This window comes from Vigna radiata, chromosome 4 (assembly GCF_000741045.1).
Source record: "Vigna radiata var. radiata cultivar VC1973A chromosome 4, Vradiata_ver6, whole genome shotgun sequence".
Taxonomy (NCBI): domain Eukaryota; kingdom Viridiplantae; phylum Streptophyta; class Magnoliopsida; order Fabales; family Fabaceae; genus Vigna; species Vigna radiata.
Genome location: NC_028354.1, coordinates 9,214,392 through 9,233,226, shown reverse-complemented (window position 1 = coordinate 9,233,226; position 18,835 = coordinate 9,214,392). Strand labels below are relative to the sequence as shown.

The 18,835-nt window shown below is 35.0% G+C and overlaps 1 protein-coding gene across 1 annotated transcript; it reads right to left on the bottom strand.

Annotated features, from left to right (window-relative positions):
* Window positions 1-5,691: 5,691 nt before the first annotated feature.
* Window positions 5,692-18,232, bottom strand: LOC106759234 (DNA repair protein UVH3). Its single transcript, XM_014642306.2, has 19 exons — window positions 18,114-18,232; window positions 17,774-18,024; window positions 16,918-17,069; window positions 16,748-16,837; window positions 16,483-16,597; window positions 16,136-16,213; window positions 15,675-15,853; window positions 15,478-15,601; window positions 14,893-14,970; window positions 14,753-14,806; window positions 14,263-14,447; window positions 12,411-14,100; window positions 10,366-10,560; window positions 10,194-10,279; window positions 9,506-9,797; window positions 9,265-9,401; window positions 8,614-8,698; window positions 7,908-8,450; window positions 5,692-6,627 (listed from the first exon to the last, which is right to left on the bottom strand). The coding sequence occupies exons 1-19, from the start codon at window positions 18,199-18,201 to the stop codon at window positions 5,992-5,994; spliced, it is 5,058 nt and encodes a 1,685-aa protein (XP_014497792.1). The 5' UTR covers window positions 18,202-18,232; the 3' UTR covers window positions 5,692-5,991.
* Window positions 18,233-18,835: the final 603 nt, after the last annotated feature.

Below are 18,835 nucleotides of genomic sequence, written 5' to 3'. Positions count from 1 at the left end.
TTAGGATTTCAGTTTTTATTCTCGTAATATTGTAAGTGTCACGACTAATGAATAGTAAACTCAATTTAGGAAAATATCTGAGTGTGTGTAACGTGAGATTTTCTTAACAATAACCACTTACCTCAATTACACATTTAAATCAACAGAACTTTAATGTAATAGGCGAAAAACATCCACTACCACAAAACATCTACAACTATAGATTCAGACCATAAAAATGACTTTTAAAACGTCCATATACACTCCTGAAACAACATTATCATCATCCAACCACCTTGACGAATGAAACGGAAAGAGAAAGAAGTGAAGGAAAGAGAAATAATGAGAAATAAGAAGTTAATACCTAATTTAAATAGTTTTACATAAGACTTTTAGGAATTTAATATAAAACTTAACATTTACGTTGAATAATATGCTAGTCTTACGTAAATATTAAGTTTTATGTAAAAATCCACACAATTTGATGTAACTAAGTTTCAATTATTTTACAAAAAGATCACTAAACATTTTTTCATCATTTTTCTCTAAATTTTTCATAAATCGTGTTACATGAAAGTCTAATATAACACTAGTAACAAAACACCTTTTTTTTTATTACTTGGATTGAGAAGAAAAGTGATTGAGAAGAAGTGTTAAAGCTTTTGGAGACTGGCATTATTTATCCAATTTCTGACAGTGAATGGGTAAGTCCAGTAGAAGTTGTGCCAAAGAAAGGAGGGATGACGGTGATTCATAATGAGAAGAATAAGCTCATTCCTACTAGAATAGTTACTGGTTGACAGATGTGCATTGACTATAGGAAGTTGAATAGGGCCACTAGGAAGGACCGGTTTCCCCTTCCTTTTATGGATCAAATGCTGGAAAGATTGGCGGGTCAGGCTTTTTTACTGTTTCCTGGATGGATATTTTGGATACAATCAAATTGTTGTAGACCCAAAAGACCAGGAGAAGACGACATTTACATGTCCATTTGGTGTGTTTGCTTACAGAAAAATGCCATTCGGGTTATGCAACGCTCCAGCCACGTTTCAAAGGTGTATGCAGACTATTTTTGCATATCTCATAGAGAAGTATATAGAAGTCTTCATGGATGATTTTTCAGTGTTTGAAGATTCTTTTCAGAAGTGTTTGGCCAACCTGGATATTGTTCTCAAAAGATGTGTCCAAACAAACCTTGTGCTTAATTGGGAAAAATGTCATTTTATGGTAACGGAGGGAATTGTTTTGGGCCATAAGATTTCTGCTAGGGGGATTGAAGTGGATAAAGCCAAAGTGAAGGTTATTGAAAAACTTCCACCACCAACAAATGTGAAAGGAATCAGGAGTTTCTTGGGTCATGTTGGGTTCTATAGAAGATTTATTCAAGACTTCTCAAAGATTGCTAAACCCTTGAATAACTTGCTTGTCAAAGATACACCTTTTGTGATGAGTAACGAATGTTTGCAGGCTTTTGACATTTTGAAGAACAGATTGGTTTCGGCTCCAGTGGTTGTAGCTCTAGATTGGACTCAAAATTTTGAACTCATGTGTGATGCCAGTGATTATGCTATAGGTGTTGTGCTTGGCCAGAGAAGGGAAAAGGTATTTCACATTATATACTATGCTAGCAAAGTATTGAATGAAGCTCAGTTGAATTATGCTACTATTGAGAAGGAATTCCTGGCTATAGTTTATGCCTTGGAGAAGTTTAGACCTTATCTTATTGGGTCTAAGGTTATCTACATGGCTCATGCAGTTCTAAAGTATTTGTTGACAAAGTTGGATTCAAAGCCACGATTGATTAGATGAGTGCTCTTGCTACAAGAGTTTGATGTGGAGATTCGTGACAGAAAATGGAGTGAAAACTTGATTACCGACCACTTATCTCAGTTAGTCAATGATGAAGCCACAAGTAAGGAAAAACAAATCTGGGAGTCCTTTTAAGACGAGACACTCTTGTATATTCAACAAAGGCCATGGTTTGCTGATATGGCTAATTTTAAAGCTGTAGAAGTAATTCAATAAGAGTTGAATTGGCAACAAAGGAAGAAGTTTTTGCATGATGCCAAATAGTTTATATGGGATGATCCTTACTTGTTCAAGATAGGAGCATATAATCTTTTGAGGTGATGTATGACAAGACAGGAAGTAGAAGGAATTCTCTAGCATTGTCATGATTCACCTTTTAGGAGCCATTTTAATGGAGAAAGAACTGCTGCAAAGATTCTCCAGTCAGGGTTTTATTGGCCTACTTTGTTTAAAGATGCTCATACTCATGTTAGAAATTGTGACAAATGTCAAAGGACTGGGGCTATCTCAAGACGTCATGAGATGTCATTACAAGGCATTTTAGAGGTTGAAGTCTTTGACTGTTGGGGCATTGATTTTGTTGGACCCTTTCCACCATCTTTCAACAATGAATATATATTGGTGGCAGTTGATTATGTGAGTAAATGGGTGGAAGCATTGGCATGTCCTAGGAATGATGCTAGCACGGTGATTAAATTCTTGAAAAGGTGGATTTACTCACGTTTTGGAACTCCCAGGGTACTCATTAGTGATGGGGGATCTTATTTTTGTAACTCCCAGCTTGCAAAGGTACTCAAACATTATGCTGTGAGACATAAGGTGGCCGCACCTTATCATCCACAGACAAATGACCAAGCTGAAGTTTCTAACAGGAAGATAAAGAGGATTTTGGAGAAAATAATTGCCTCTTCAAGGAAGGATTGGTCACATAAACTAGATGATGCTCTCTGGGCTTACAGGACGAATATGAAGACATCCATGGGTTTATCACCTTTTCAGTTGGTGTATGGGAAAGCATATCATCTGTCAGTGGAGATAGAGCATAAAGCTTTGTGGGCTCTGAAATTTCTGAATTTTGATCCTTATGAAACTCAGAGTAAATGCAGAAGGCAGATGTTAGAGCTTAAAGAGATGTGATTGCATGCATATGACTCTTCTAGGACTTACAAGGAAAAGGTAAAATTCTATCATGACAGGAAGTTGATAAAGATGGTCTTCAACCCAGGACAATAGGTGTTATTGTTCAATTCACAGTTGAAGTTGTTCCCTGGGAAGTTAAAGTCAAAATGATCAGGACCTTTTATAGTGAAGAACGTGCATCGTTATGGAGCAAACGAATTGGTGGATCCAACTACTAGTGATCCACAAAGAAGTTGAGTGGAGAGGAATGAAAGAAGTGAGCAAAGATTTTGGGGATTTCTTTTTTTTTTTTTGGTTTTGAAAATGAAAATTATTAAAACTTAAAATTTCTGATATATTAGGATATTTTTGTCTACTAAAATCCAGTACACATTGCTAAAATGTACCAATTGAAAAACAGGTATACGCAAATTAGCAAACCTCATATATATATATATATATATATATATATATATATATATATATATATATATATATATACACATATATATATATACACATATATATATATATATATATATATATATATATATATATATATATATATATATATATACACATATATATATATACACATATATATATATACATATATATATAATATATATATATATAGATATATATATATATATACACACACATAGATATACATATCTATACATATACATACATATATATATATATAGATATATATATATATATACACACACATAGATATACATATCTATACATATACATACATATATATATATATAGATATACATATATATATATATATATTGGGTTGTATGTTCTTACCTTGTTTATCTGAATTGGGTTTACCTTTTCATTTTTGTTTGGATTGGTGTTTGTATTTTCTTAATTGTTTATTTAGACTCGGAGGCTGAAGTTGTGGCGTTGTCTCCAAAGACTCTCTTGGCCACAAACAAGTTCATCTGTGAGATCTGCAACAAAGGGTTTCAAAAATATCAGAATCTCTAGCTTCATAGAAGAGGGCACAACTTACCATGGAAGCTGAAGTAGAGAACGAGCAAGGAGATAAAGAATAAGGTTTATGTGTGCCAAGAAGAGACTGGAAAACTCACTCAAAGACTTGGGGCACACACCATTTTAATGCCACGTAGATTAAAACTACACTGCACGTCATATCTTTCTTAACGACATTTGATTAATGTGATGGAACGCCTTTATTTCATTCAATTTTACAAAAATAAGAACCCAATTGAGACATTAATCAAATTTCACTCGCACTTTTGCAAAGATTTGCAATGAATTACAGTGAAATTGCTTTTTTGCCCTTACTGGAAAGTTGAGAAAAAGTAAAAAGCATGCAGAGATCTCGTATTCGAATCCAACCTGGGTAGTCGATTCCATCATGAGTACACGACGAGAGCGTTTCCCTCTTGCCCGCGCAGAGGTGAGCAGGGGTAGAGCTGGACGTCGCGATCAACAATGGTCGTTAGTGACGCCTTGGGCTGAGTAGGAGGTCCGTCGTGATGGCTGGTCCGGTTGGATGGAGGCTGTGGCGGAGTGAGTGCGTGAGTGGCAGAGGCGGCGCATGTGCGCATGTGCGCATGTGCAGCGGAGGCAAACCCTTCCTTGATTGCCATTTTCGAAGGAGACCCTAGGTCTTTGGAAAGCTGAAAGTGTAGAATCTGGAAAGCTGAAAGAATGTAGAATGAGGGGAAGTTGGTAGAACACCCACTGGGTTTCTAGGTTAGAAGGCACTTTGGGCTTCTGAGCCAGTTTTTCTAAAAAGAAAAAAGTAATCTCTTTTCCTTGCACCTTTTTTTTTTTCAAAAATACCAAAAGTAATTATAATTTAATTATTTTTAAAAATTATTTTTAATAATTACTTTTAGGATTAAATATGTTTTTGGTCCCTTAACTTTCAGTGAAAATTGGAATTAGTTCCTCTTCAAAACTTTGGTCCAATTTAATCCCCCAACTTTAGAATTGTATGAATTTAGTCCTTTTAACCAAATTTTGTTAATTTTATTTGAGATTTCAAACACCTTTCTCAATTAACGTTGAAGCAAACCTATGTCAAACAGTGTAAACAACCCAAATGCTATCATAAAACGTGTTTGAAACATCAAATAAATCTAACCAAATTCAATTAAAAGGACTACATTCATACATTTTTAAAGTTGGAGGACTAAATTAGACCAAAGTTTTGAAGAGGGACTAAATCTAATTTGCACTAAAAATTAAGGGACCAAAAACATATTTAACCCTTATTTTTAATTTTTTACTCTTTAAGAACTCTTAATAAACATTTTTACAATTAAACATAACATTAACAAATATCATTTTATATTACTTTAATACCTAGGGGTATTTTGGTAATCTTTAATTTTTACCACTTAAACAATTTTTTTAAAAGTGTTACATCAATCAAATCCTAAACTAATTTTTACAAACTTTACCTCTAAATCCACTCTCAATTATCTCCAAATCCACTCAAGTAAAGACAAAAATCACCCTCAAATCATCTCAAATTCACTCAATCACTCCTTCTCAAATCATCTCCCTCAATCATCCTCAAGTGAACACACCCTAACAGATTATACAATCCAAAACTTAAATTGTAAAACGAAAAAGAAAAGATATAATTGGTATTTTAAAGATTATGGAGAAGACAAAAGAAAACAGGAAGGTGCAAGAAGGAATGACCTCTTACAAGTATGCTGATGAAGCAAACCAACTTCTTTCGAATTAAAAACTACAATGAATTCCAAACGTACTTAATGGTAGGATTGGTGGTCATCCAAAACAGATACATTAGTAACAGCTATACGTCTTAGGATTTAATGCAGCCAGTAAACCAATCAAAATTTGATTGTCACTTTTTAGTCACATGACAATTTACATTCTCTTCGGTATTAAGTTAAAGAATATGCAAAATATATACCTCATAAGAGGCACCATGAGTGAAAAGCCAAAGTTTCCAAGAGTCCCTTCTCCTAACAATTAAATAACAAGAAAATAAATAACTAAAATGTCAACAATTTGGAGGGTTGACCAATATGTGCTTAAGTCTCACACTAAGTTAGAGAAGTTTTACTTCTTCCTTCTTTTCCTCAAAAAAGGCATAGCACTGAAAACTCCAGCAGAGGCTCCACTATTGTTATGAACATTCTCTGGTTTCAAGATCCCTACGTCAGAATGATCATAACTACTAGTATTTACAAGGTCATTTCGCTTTATACCAAATTCATTAAATTCTCCTCCACCTTCTGTCCCATTTTCAGGCTTTTCAGTGCCAGAAAATAATATATCTGAACTATTTTTATCACGGTTAGTTTCATCCAAACAATCAGAAAAGTGTGAAAAGTCTTGAGTAGAATCCACTGTGTCACCATCATCTAAACAGAATCCACCTCCCATTTTAAGGTAGTCATCAGAAGAGTCATGATTTCCAGTAGAAGAATCATGATTGCCAGTACTAGGATGATTAATATCACCTGCATGCACGCAAAACGGACCTTCTGACTTGAAAGGGCCGGTTGGTGAGTTCTCCCTTGAAGGAAAATTCATTGCACTGCAATCTGTTGGACCATCTTCAGATGCACCATGAATATGAGATAAATTTTCTTCAATTGGACCAGTCTGATTACTATGATCAAAGGCATCATCCGCATCTTCATCTTCAGGATCTTCGAAAGAATAGTTGACAGGTTTCCGAGATCGCAATGACTGCAAAGTACACAAATTATTAGTGAAACATTCTTATTTGTTTTCATACTGTTTTATTTTTTCAAATGAGATCACATTCTGTTAGAATATTTACCCTATTTATCATCATTATATTGTGTTCAGGGTTACCCTATTTATCACGATTATATTGTATCTAGGGTTACCCTATTTATCATGATTATATTGTGTCTAGGGTTACTCTATTTATCATGATTATATTGTGTCTAAGGTTACCCTATTTATCATGATTATATTGTGTTTAGGGTATTTATCCTAAGGTAGCGAAATTCCTTGTCGGGTAAGTTCCGACCCGCACGAAAGACGTAACGATCTGGGCACTATCTCGGAGAGAGACTCGGTGAAATAGACATGTCTGTGAAGATGTGGACTACCTGCACCTGGACAGAAAGACCATATGAAGCTTCACTGTTTCCTGGGATTGGCTTTGGGCTTTTCCTGCGCAGCTTAGGTGGAGGGCAAAGAAGGCCTTCTTCTGGGGGCCAGAGCCATTAGTGAGATACCACTCTGGAAGAGCTAGAATTCTAACCTTGTGCCAGGACCTACGGGCCGGGAAACAGTCTCAGATAGACAGTTTCTATGGGGCATAACCCTCCCCAAAGGTAACGGAGGCGTTGTATCACAATTTTCTTACATATATAGAATGAGAGTGAGAGGAATCAATCAAGTCCTCTAGAATTATTTTACAGTTTAATTCTTAAGTCAATCATCTTCAAATGTTTTCAATACACTATAGGATTTGTCTCATTCACTCTGTTTTATTGACAGTGTTAAGATGATGATTGTTTTACTTGAGAAATTTCTCATTCCCATTCTCTTCAACGAAACACTAATTTGAGTAACCAAATCAAGATTTCATACTGACAACTGACAAGTAACAACAGGTTTAAATCCACTTTATCAGAATGGAACAAGTGTGGATCTATTCTTTTACACATAGAACTTCATAGAGTTGAGATGACTGCAAGGACCAAAGGGCAGCTGTCTGTTTATTACTTTATTATTAGTGATTATTACTTTATTATTAGTGATTAAGAGAATAAAGGAAGGTTGTCAATAAAGAAACAAGTTGATTACCGTATAACTGTCCTATTTGAATATACTTTTCAACATGTACTTGTGAGAGAAAGAAATAATGTAAAACAAATTGAGCTTCTCACATAAGCTAAAATCAACTTGCAAGCTAAGGCACATAAGTTGAATATAGCCTATGGAGAGACTCATTCATTTCATAAATCAGAAAACTCAAGATGAAGGTTTACCTTTCTCACGTGTTCTCGAAACTTATCCACATGCACTCTTGGTCCCTGATCATCAATGTCACTGCTAGCAGATGAACTGAGATTCTCCTTGTCCCTTCCTCTTTTTATTCCCATACCTCTATGTCTTCCTCGGCCACTTGTATTCTGAATTAATGCCTTACCATCACACCGTTCTTCTGTCTGCATACTTGGCTGTAAATTCTCCATCTCTGATGTACCAGGTGCTGAAGACGGATCATTATTGTCTTTCTTTTTCTTTGACTGTTCCTTGGCAACAGTATCATTCTTCCTTTTCGTTGACTGTTTTATTTTTGATTTCCTTTGACGTTCAAGACGTTTATCTGTTCCCCCTGAAATCTCTAATGTGCTATCCTCGGGTTCTCTCCCAATCTTCCTACTCTTGGACAACACCTCTGCAGAATCATCTATCATATCTGAAGGCAGCTTACCAGTTATTCCTTTTACTGCCTTCTTAATTCTTTTGCTACGGATTTTCGCAAATCTCTCATTAAAACTGTAAAATGCTTCCAACCGCAATTGAGTCTGCATTAAAAGATTAACGTTTTCATAATAATATGAAGATTTGAGAAGACACTAGAGAATCAACAATTGGAAATCTTGCTTATTTAGTGATCAAAGTAATTTTTTAGTACAATAAAAATGTCAGTAAAAACAGGGAGGAGATTATTAAAACAAAGTTTCTAACCTCACGTTTATTATACTCCTTTAACACAGGTAATAGCAATTCGTCTGCTTTCTGGCCAATCCAGCCAAATTTCTCCCAGCACAATCTGTGGACAGGAAGTAACTTAAAATTTCCAAGAATATACAAACATATTACATACGGGTTTGATAGAAAAAGATTAAGTAAATTCCAAAAGAGAGATCAATAGTGTCTCAAAGGTCAATATATACGATAAATATTTTTAGATTTATAACTCCAGAAGAAAAGCATGGACCAAAAGCCTGCAAGTTTATCAAGCCATAGTGCTCACGTACAAAAAGTATCAACCATCTGAAGAATCAAAGATAGTTTTCAAACAAAAGCATGGACCAATATCAGGGAAAACTTAAAGTTTATCAAGCCATACTGCTCACACATGGCACAAAGTTTCAACATTCAAACCCATCAAAAGAATCAAATCAAATTCATGTACAAAGTAACAGTCCAAGAGTTTGGTAATCAGGCAACCCCCTAAAGGGCTTGGTAATCAGGCAAAGTGGATTCTCCCAATAGAAAAGTAAGTAGTTGAGGAATAGAAGCACCAATAAATGAATAGATGAAGAGAAATGAGAGGCTGGACCGTTGAGTTAACATATAAGTTGTGGAAACAAGTACATCAACATATAAACTCACTTCCGAAGAACAAGGTGATCTGGCTTCCCCCATGTGAAAGGCTCGGTTGATTTATCAACATGTGGAGAACAATAAGCAGATATAACTGTTTCACTTGGAAAAGAAGAAGGGATGTGCCAATTCTTGCTAACATTTCTCTATTAAAAGAGAAAAAGAAAGTCACAAACAAAGATGATCTAATAAACGAAAAACTATACTTCATTATTTTAACGCAGAACAGCAAAGGCTGAAAATCAATTACATGCTTATTGAAGAAAGTTTGCTTTGATTCTTGAATGTAATCTGGCAACTTATTTTGCTCCAGGGCATGGGGGAGGTTCTGCTCTGATGGAGACTCTTTAGCATCACAATTTAAGGAATTTATCTTTTCTTCAACTTTTGATCCTTTCTTTCTGGAATTTGATCCACTTTTTGCATCCAACCTTCCAAGGATGGTGGGATCTGGTGACTCAACCCATTTCCGGAATTTCTGGAGGCCATCTTCCTCAGGGAATGCATTCAAAACCTCAATAGCATTAACGATGCCAATCCCACTACATACATGCAGCAACACAAAATTATCTAGTCAAGTTCATAGATGCAGAATATATATGTGCATGTATATATACATAAATTTACAAGGACATCTACTAAATATTTTATTATAAAGAGTAGGACAAAGAAAAGTCATATGTAGACGTATAGCAACATCTTTAGCCAAAAGGGATTGGGTCACTACTGGCTAGTGATGTTCCTATATGCAGAAACTCATATATACAGCCTTACTAGAAAGAAATACATGGAAGGACATCTACCAAATGCCTTATCATTAGGAGTTGGATAAAGCAAAGTCAGACATAGATGTATAGCAACTTCTCAATATCAAATGAGATCGAATAACCACTAACAAGCCAAAAATATACTCTAGAACAAGGTAAGAATGTTCACACCTTACACCTTCAGTATAATCACTCCCAAGAAGTAGAGCCATGCGTATTAATTTTTCTCTGGTCAGTCCAAGCTCCTTTTCAATGTCCTGAACCAATCATAAAGAAAGGCATGAAAACAAAATGTTATTATAACTGAAATTTATTTAAGCTACAGTATTTAGCAAATCTAGACCTCCATGAAGTATGTCTCTACATATTTTCGGTCATCAAATATATTTTTGTAAACACTGCGTGCCCCAAATAGAAGGACATCAGAGTCATCAGTTACAACACCATCAACTAGATTCTCAAGTTCCAAATAAGCACATTGAGCTTCTGCTTCCATTGGAGCAATAATATATGGCAAGCCAAACATTTGCAGTAGTTCCTACAGAGTGTCAGATGCATCAGAAACATACGGGATTAACATACTTAATCCATGGAAAATCATTACTGATCAATGGCATTTGTGAATAATAACCGATATATAAAGCCATAGTCTAATCCAAAAAAACTTCCAAATGGGTTCGTGAATTGGTACTAGTAGTAGTAATACAAATAATAATAATAATAATAATAATAATAATGATGATGATGATGATGATGATGATGATGATGATGATGAAATAATAATAAAAAGTTTGCTATTAATAATAAAAAATCTTAATATCCATCGTGGGGATCCTGACTTCATCTAATTGACACACAAATTGTTATTAGGCTTATTGGGTCATGTACTATTATACTATTATTGGACAATTCATGGATGTTTTGGTTCAGGAAAATTCACACGTACAAATGTATGATACTCAACGCAAAGTGGAAGTGTTAAAGATTCCACGTCATCCAATGATAGTAAAATTAAAAATATATAAGTAGGGGAAACTGTTAAACTAGAAACCGGTTTCAAAGGATTGAACCACTACTAAACCCAAATTCTAAAGTTCATTTATATTATATGGGTTTAACCTTGCGCAACCTACTTATGCACTAATCAGATATGTTACTTCTTGATTGCAAAATAAGATATACAAGCATAATAATTATTTTTAGTCACAATAGTATTCAAAGGTAAGTGTTAGAAGTGGGTTTTAGACCTAACTCAACCCCATAAAACCGGCTGGTAAGGTGAGGTTTGCACCTCACTTATATATTATAATTTGGCCTTATCTCTAGTCGAAGTGGGACTTCCAACACACCCCCTTCACGCCGAGGTATAGACATCTCGTGCGTGATAATAGAAATTGGATGGTCCAATAGCGGCCCGACAAAGGGTGGAATAGAAACATAAATGCCCACTTAAAACTCGCTAGGATAGGCTTTTAACCATGACTCTGTTACCATGTTAGAAGTGGATTTTAGGCCTAATTCAACCCCACAAAATCGGCTTGTAAGGTGAGGTTTGCACCTCACTTATATATTATAATTTGGCCTTATCTCTAATCGATGTGGGACTTCCAATAGTAAGAAATATTTGTGTCAAATATTTGTGTTCGTAATTTTAAGAGTATGAATACCTTCTTTCAAGACCTAATTTTGAGCAGAACCTTTCCCATATAACAACTAGGTTAAAATTCTAGTTCAATGTGTGCAGGTAACGTTTCTCTCTGTTATTCTGTGAAAACAAACAAGTTCCATCCTTTGTGCTGTCAATGCCAATTAATTTCTGCTCTATCCTTGAAGGCAGAAATAAACAATCAAATACGAGATAAAGTTTCATATTCAATCACGCACCACAAGAATGAAAAATACATACCATACTACATTTTAATTTTGACTACCACACACACCTCCAAGAACTTAGCAGATGTGAGTATTTGACAGGGGAAAACTAATTGTATGTTTGGGTAGCACTTGAAATCCTGGTCGTGGGACAAAAACTGTTTTAATAGTACATTTCTTGTTTGGGTGCCTTCCAAAATTTCAAAATGAATTTTAAGGCAAGAATTGATATCAAGAACTGGAAATATTTAACTTTTTCTGATAAAATAATTAATTGTGGGTGAGAGATCTTAAATATTTCTGCACTTACCTCTAAAAGTGATTCTAACATACCATCCATACAACATCAATTCTTTTAACCTCACTTTTAAAATATCCTTCTCAACCTAAATCTAGAACAAATCAGTTCCTAAATTGGATGAAAAACAATGAAAATCCAAGTAATAGGTTTTATGAAATTTAATAACTAGTCACAATATAAATCACATGTATTATAGATCATACTCAGTTCAGCACCTGACATTCAGTGAATAATTCACTGTTTACCGACTCTGCATTCCGCTCTAGCTTCCTCTGCTCATTCTCGAGGTTAATATATTCTTGACCAAGAATTTGAATTTCTTCCTCCAGGCTAACCTGAGTTGCTAGAGCAGGAAAATCCCCTGGGCTGTTAACCGTATCACTGCCATGGCTACTGTTCCTTTTGTCAAAAAAGTTTCCATTATTACCCTCTGAAGCCAAGTTTGGCTCAATAAGCTCTTCTGTTACTCCTTTCAAGGATGACTCCCCCAAATGAATGGTGGGTTTGGTAGTGTCAGTACAATTACTAAATGGTTCAGGTTCCTTAATATAGTTCTTTTTCTCCTCTTCAGTTGGGCCAACTGGAACAGCCTTGGGTGTACTCTTATGATAGGAAGACACTTTATCATTATCATGTTCATCAGATAACTTCTTTTCAACCACAGGGACCTGGTCCTTCATCATTATATTTGTATCTGAAATTGAATCTTCAGAACAAGGTTGACTGTCCCATCTGCAAGTTGTGTCAATCAATGTCTCATTTTTATCTGAAATAAAAGTCAAAGCTGGCTTTGAAGGACTTCCATCAAAATGGAAAGTTTGTGCATTATTAACGGAAACAAAATCATGCGTTTTATCTCTATCTTCAGTTTCAAGTAATTCCTTTTTTTCAGTACCATCTTCCCTACACAAAGTGATTCCCTCCATTTTATTTTTATTATTCAGGAACCCACTTTTCTCATTTAAAGCCATTGGGTCAGAATGATCACCATGTTCAAAATCGTGATCCAATTTGTTCTCATAAGTATTTGAATGCGCATCAAGCAATGACATACATTTGTGTTTTCCATTCCCTGCACTTTCAAGACTTCTCCTTATTGCCTCTTGCAAATTGGACTCCTCCTCCAATTGCCCTCGGGATGCATATTTTCCTGACAGTAAGCTGCTGTTAGCACGATCACAATCTCCTTCCTCCCATTCCACTTCACTTTCATTATTATTATCGTCATCTGCAACAGAAGACTTCAATTCCACCTTATCATGTTTGGGAAAAACAGTCCTCTTACCTTCAACTATTCCTTCTTCCCAATCAGAATGAGAAGGTTGAACTGTTGCTGCAGAATCATCAGTGCCAAATATCGCCAGTGGATTTCCTCCTACTAAACTAGAAAATATATCATCCTCACCATTTGCAAACTCATTTTTGCAACCGTATTCAAAAGATATATCGATAGAAGCATTCTGGTCTAGCATAATTTGTTCATTTTGCACATTCTCTCCAACTAAGTCAACATTCACCTCTTGTGATTTACCAACAGGCTGGATCCCAGAACTTTCTGATGAACCCTTATTTTCTCCATTTTTAATTGTTCCAATATTTGAAGCCTTGTTCACCTGTGCACTTTCCTGCTCGAACTCCTTCATCAAATCCAAATTTCTTTGTATATCACGGGTCATACGCATCCCCATTGCTCTCAATCTACTTACACGAAATTGACCTCTGTCATCAATATATGTCTGAATATTTTCATCAGCAGGCTCACCAGGTTCATTGCAAACCAATTCACTTGATTTATTAAAATCATTTCCAGCCAAAATGCTATTTGCAAGATTCTGAGAATAATGTGTTCCTTTTGCCTTCTGTTTTGTACTTTTATTTTTCTCTAAGCCGGTGGAGGTAAGTTCACTGCCATATTCAGGAATGCAAAGGCCAAAGAAGTTGTCAATTAAATTTCACAAGATATCATAATACACAGGAAGAGCACCCAACCATTTTTAAGACTAATATTTATTAGGACTAACAATTTATTCAACTATGGAAAAAATAATTGAGAATATGGTTACTCACTGTTTATCACCAGTAAAAGATGATGAAAATATATATTCTCTGTTGGCTTCAGATGCAATCCGTGAAGTCTGTACACCCTCTACTCCTCCTCCAGCTGCAGCTTTCTGCACTTCATTTATCTCCCGTCTGAAAGCAACAGTTTTAAGGTAAGCTTGTATTTGTAGCTCAGAGAATTTTGCAGGATCCTGGAAGGAGCCAATGGAATGATATATTTAGTTCAGTGTGCAATCACAACTAGTACAAAGGCAAAGTATTTCTCATGCCAAAATGGAATAAAATAAAATAAAATAACAGTATCAATGTCATCAAGAATCAGTATAGTGAAAAACTAAATAACTTTAAAGAACATGAAGAAGCATAGGTTTTACATTTTAACTATCCATGTCAACTCTAAATAGATACACAACTATCCAAGAAAATTTCAATATTAAAAAGATACAAGTTTTACATGTCAACATATCAAAATTAAATATGAGTTCTTTCCACAAACCTTCTTGACTTTCTGATACTTTTGTCTGTTCTCTGCAATTAAACGCTCTCTCATCTGCAGAACAATTATTCAATCACTGATGACAGAATAAAATGTAAGAGGCACTTGAGCTAAAAAAATACTTTTAAGAACTCAACTACCTGAACAAGAAGGTCCAGCTGCATTGATGGAGGTAATGAGGCTAGAACAAGTGGATCAACTTCACCATGCATAGCTGGCTGAAGGAAAGAAAACAAACATAAACTACTTATTTTTTATGCATAGATTACACATCAAATCATGCCTTATTGGTACGGAGTTGAGGAAGCAAGGTGAAAGAAGTACATAGTTAAGTGTGTTCAGGAGCTGTAGGACAGTTATATCATGTAATGTTCGACGGTTACATGTGCATTTCTTAAAAGAGCCATGTGATGGATTTCTAATTCATTGTGTAAAATTAATAAATTGTGTTTGAAGGAGAAGACTCATTGTTTCTGCTTAGGCCTGCGTTAGTGTTATTTGCTACAGATATGGATTAATACTAGAATCCTTTCAATTAGATCATGCAGATTGTATTTTCAAACTCAAGTCTAACACAAGGATTGATACTAGTGCAATCAGGAATCAATGTGGTATTCTATTAAGATTACTACAATGGAAAATGACCAAGAGCTGTCACCTAAACTCTCAGGCACAAACTAAATGAACTAACTGAAAGTCATAGATGTCTCAAAATATAGACTGACCAGTATCATCTCTTCATCTTCGTCATAGTCAACTTCATCTTCCTCAATAGTGGAAGCCCCAACAGAAGTTGATGCATTATTTACTAACTTTTCATTTTCCTCCAGAGCAATAGATGCAGCCAACCTAATACCCATCAAAACTAACAAATAAGAAATAACATTATAAATCCAAAATTATGACATTAAATGCAGCCTACATTTCGTCAATTGAGTCTTGATTGTCAGTCCTTGGTGCAACAGTGTCATGTCTGGAGCTACAACCAACCATGCCAGCTTCACGGAGAAGAATCCCTTTGCCCTTGCCCTGATAATCGACATCATGTTGTTCGTGATTGTAAACTTCCTTTAGTAACCCTTCTTTTTTCTTTCCTTTTAGCTGATATCAATAAACAATTTTATTTTTACATCTAAACTAAATGAAAGACAATATATCATATGTAGATGAGTTGTCCGCATGCCAATATTTCATATGATGCCTTAACACAAATATCATCCGAAAAATGAGAAAATAATCTTGAAAACAGTCTATCTAATCCTTTATTTCATGCCAATTAATTTCTTAGTTAGAAGTGGGAGAAAACTTCTTTACAATAACAAGAGCAAGACAAATGGCCAAATGCATGGCAGAAGGTAATATCATTTATATTTAAAATCTGACCTGTGCAAGAATATCGAGTTGCATAGACTGTGGCAAAGCAGCTAATACAGCTACATCAACTTCTGCATTTACTGATGGCTGAGGAGGAAAAATATTAGACACAGCCACAAGAGCTGAGAAATCAGCAAATTTACTAGCAATAACAAAGAAAATAAAGAGTAACAGCAGAAAGAAAAAAAAAGGATAAAATATTTCCTCATTCCCCAACAATGTCTCTATTGTTACAAGAATGGAAAATTCATGGGCTTGATCAAGAAACAAAATTATATACACAAAGAAAATAGAAAAAACATATCATGGTAATGGCTAATTGTAACTATTCCATTCTTCTACATTTGCAAATTTACCAGTAGAATCTGTTCTTCTGTGCGGTGTTCTTCCTCTGAAGGATTAATTATAATAGACGGCACTCCTTTTCTAGCATGTTTTCCATTTTCCTCTGCAGCTATAGATGCTGCCAACCTAAATGAACTCAGCCAAAGATTATATAGACAAATTATCAGTCATATTCAAGGTCAAATACATTAAGATAATATTTTATGTAAATTATGTGAAAGATAATTCAAGCCTTTTAGTCCCTTTCATTTAGGGAAAAAAAATGAGGTTGATTACATTTCATCAAGTTCCTCCTGGTTGTAACTTGAGGATAATGTTGCCTGTGAAGAATTTATGTCCTCCTTAGTTGCAAATTTAGCTGCAGACCTACACAAATATTTCAAAACAATAAACATAACTCTGATAGAAGAAGACATCTACAATATACACCAGCATATTCAGATTACATTTCATCTAGCTCTTTCACGTGACTTCCTCTTGAATCACTACCAACAAAGTCCTTTTGATTAGATCCATTCTGACCCTTAGTATTACTATTCTTCTGCATCCTCTGGCTCTTAATATCATCAGCCAGTTCCTTCAATCTTATTGTCTTTAACTGTAAGCGAAGTAGAAAAACAAACGTTAAGATTGAAATACGTAACCAAAATCTTGATACAATGGACCATATTAAGGTACGAATATGCCATAACTGTATACACATTGGCATAAATGGTACAATAATTCTTTGTTTGGTAGTATTATAGGAAAGCAGAGTGGAAAATGATAATCTAAATTAGCTACCCTCAAATATACAAGGTCCATCAAGTCACAAATGTTATACATTCCAACATTAAGATTTAATGTAATTGAATTCTTTTCACTTTGCAAGTAACACAGAAATAAGCACAAGCATCCCTCAAAATTACAGAATCAAAACGCTTTGAACCACATCACAATAAACTCAACATGCAAGTGAGCAAGAGACGAAGGAAAATAAACACATTGCACCACCATCACATGGACAATAAAGTAGGAGAATGAGAACTCAATGGATGAAGAGTTTTTGTTCTTCGTCACTCATCGAGGTACATCAAAGAATGGAAAATCATTTATAACTTATAACTCGCTTTCTTACTACAGAAATATCCGACAATTGAATAAATAAACTGCTCTCGATTCTAACCCTTCCAAAACTCTTCTACTTCAAAGCGAATTGAGCTATTTTTTTTCCTTCTATCGGAATCGAACAACCAATTAAATTACCAAAATAGGGACAAAAAAGTGATCATAGTTTCACACTTGGCAACGAAACGATCGTACATGATTGAGCAGCAATTTCTCCGCAGTTTTGCGGACTTTAGCTTGAGCGTTTTCGCGCTGCCGGCGGCGGGCAATGACGGTGCGGCGCTTGAGGGCGGGGGTCCCGCCGTCGAAGACGAAGACCGGCTTAGTGCGGAGGAATAGAAGCTTGCAAATGCGTCGGAAAAATCCCAGCAAATGGGCGTTGCGAACCATTTCCCCCTTCTCGTCGCGCATCGCTTTCATAAACTGCACCATCCATATGCTCGCATCTGCAATTAGGGGAAATAAAGAAAAAGGATCAATTACTTAATGCGGGGAAGAGGGATAGAGAAAGAAAGTGATAGGGTTTGAGGAGTACCAACGGCGAGGGTTTTCCCGGCGAGGGTTTCCACGGAGACGCGGCGACCGACGGGGGAGAGTAGTTCCCAGAGACCATGGACTCCCATTGTATTTCTGGTCAGTTACGTTATCGCGCCAAACAACCAGTCCAAGTAATAATATAGTTCGGTATTTAAGTCGGTTTATATTTTTCTTAGGCAAAATGGTCCTAGATGGTAACATTCAAAATGATTTCATTTGTTTTTTTTTTTTAATTTTAATTTAAAAAAAGTAATTTGTGTTCAAATTTTTTACGTTATTTGTATCTAAAAAATTTAAATTAAATCTAAATTACAATATTTAAAACTACTTTAAATAGAAAAAAAATTAAATTAAACATAAATTACGTTTTTTAAAACTAAAATGAATAGAAAAAACGAATAGAAAAGATTTCGAATATTACCCACCAAAATTAGGATAAAAGAATATTTAACCTTTTTCTTAATACAACAAATATAATAGAATAAATTATGCTATTTTATCTTGCTTTTTGTTCAGTTCATTTCTTTGTATTTAAAAAGATAAAGTCAAATCTTCTTACAGACTTTTGAATTAATTAAAAATAATTCTTCTAACTTAAATTTAACTTTTTTTAATATTTAAAAGTTAACTCTCGTTTTTCTCCTTTTTTCTTCTCTCTCTTCTTTCTCTACCTATTGAGGAAAGTCTCTTTACCATATTTAAAGTGAATTTATCAAGGTT

What these genes read in the sequence shown, in the direction of transcription:
- LOC106759234 (XM_014642306.2), bottom strand. Translation starts at nt 18,201, where the DNA reads ATGGGAGTCCATGGTCTCTGGGAACTACTCTCCCCCGTCGGTCGCCGC. An exon ending in AGTATCAGAAAGTCAAGAAG is followed by an intron (nt 14,448 to 14,752) that starts GTTTGTGGAAAG and finishes GGCTCCTTCCAG; the next exon opens with GATCCTGCAAAATTCTCTGA. An exon ending in TAGAGACATACTTCATGGAG is followed by an intron (nt 10,280 to 10,365) that starts GTCTAGATTTGC and finishes TGATTGGTTCAG; the next exon opens with GACATTGAAAAGGAGCTTGG.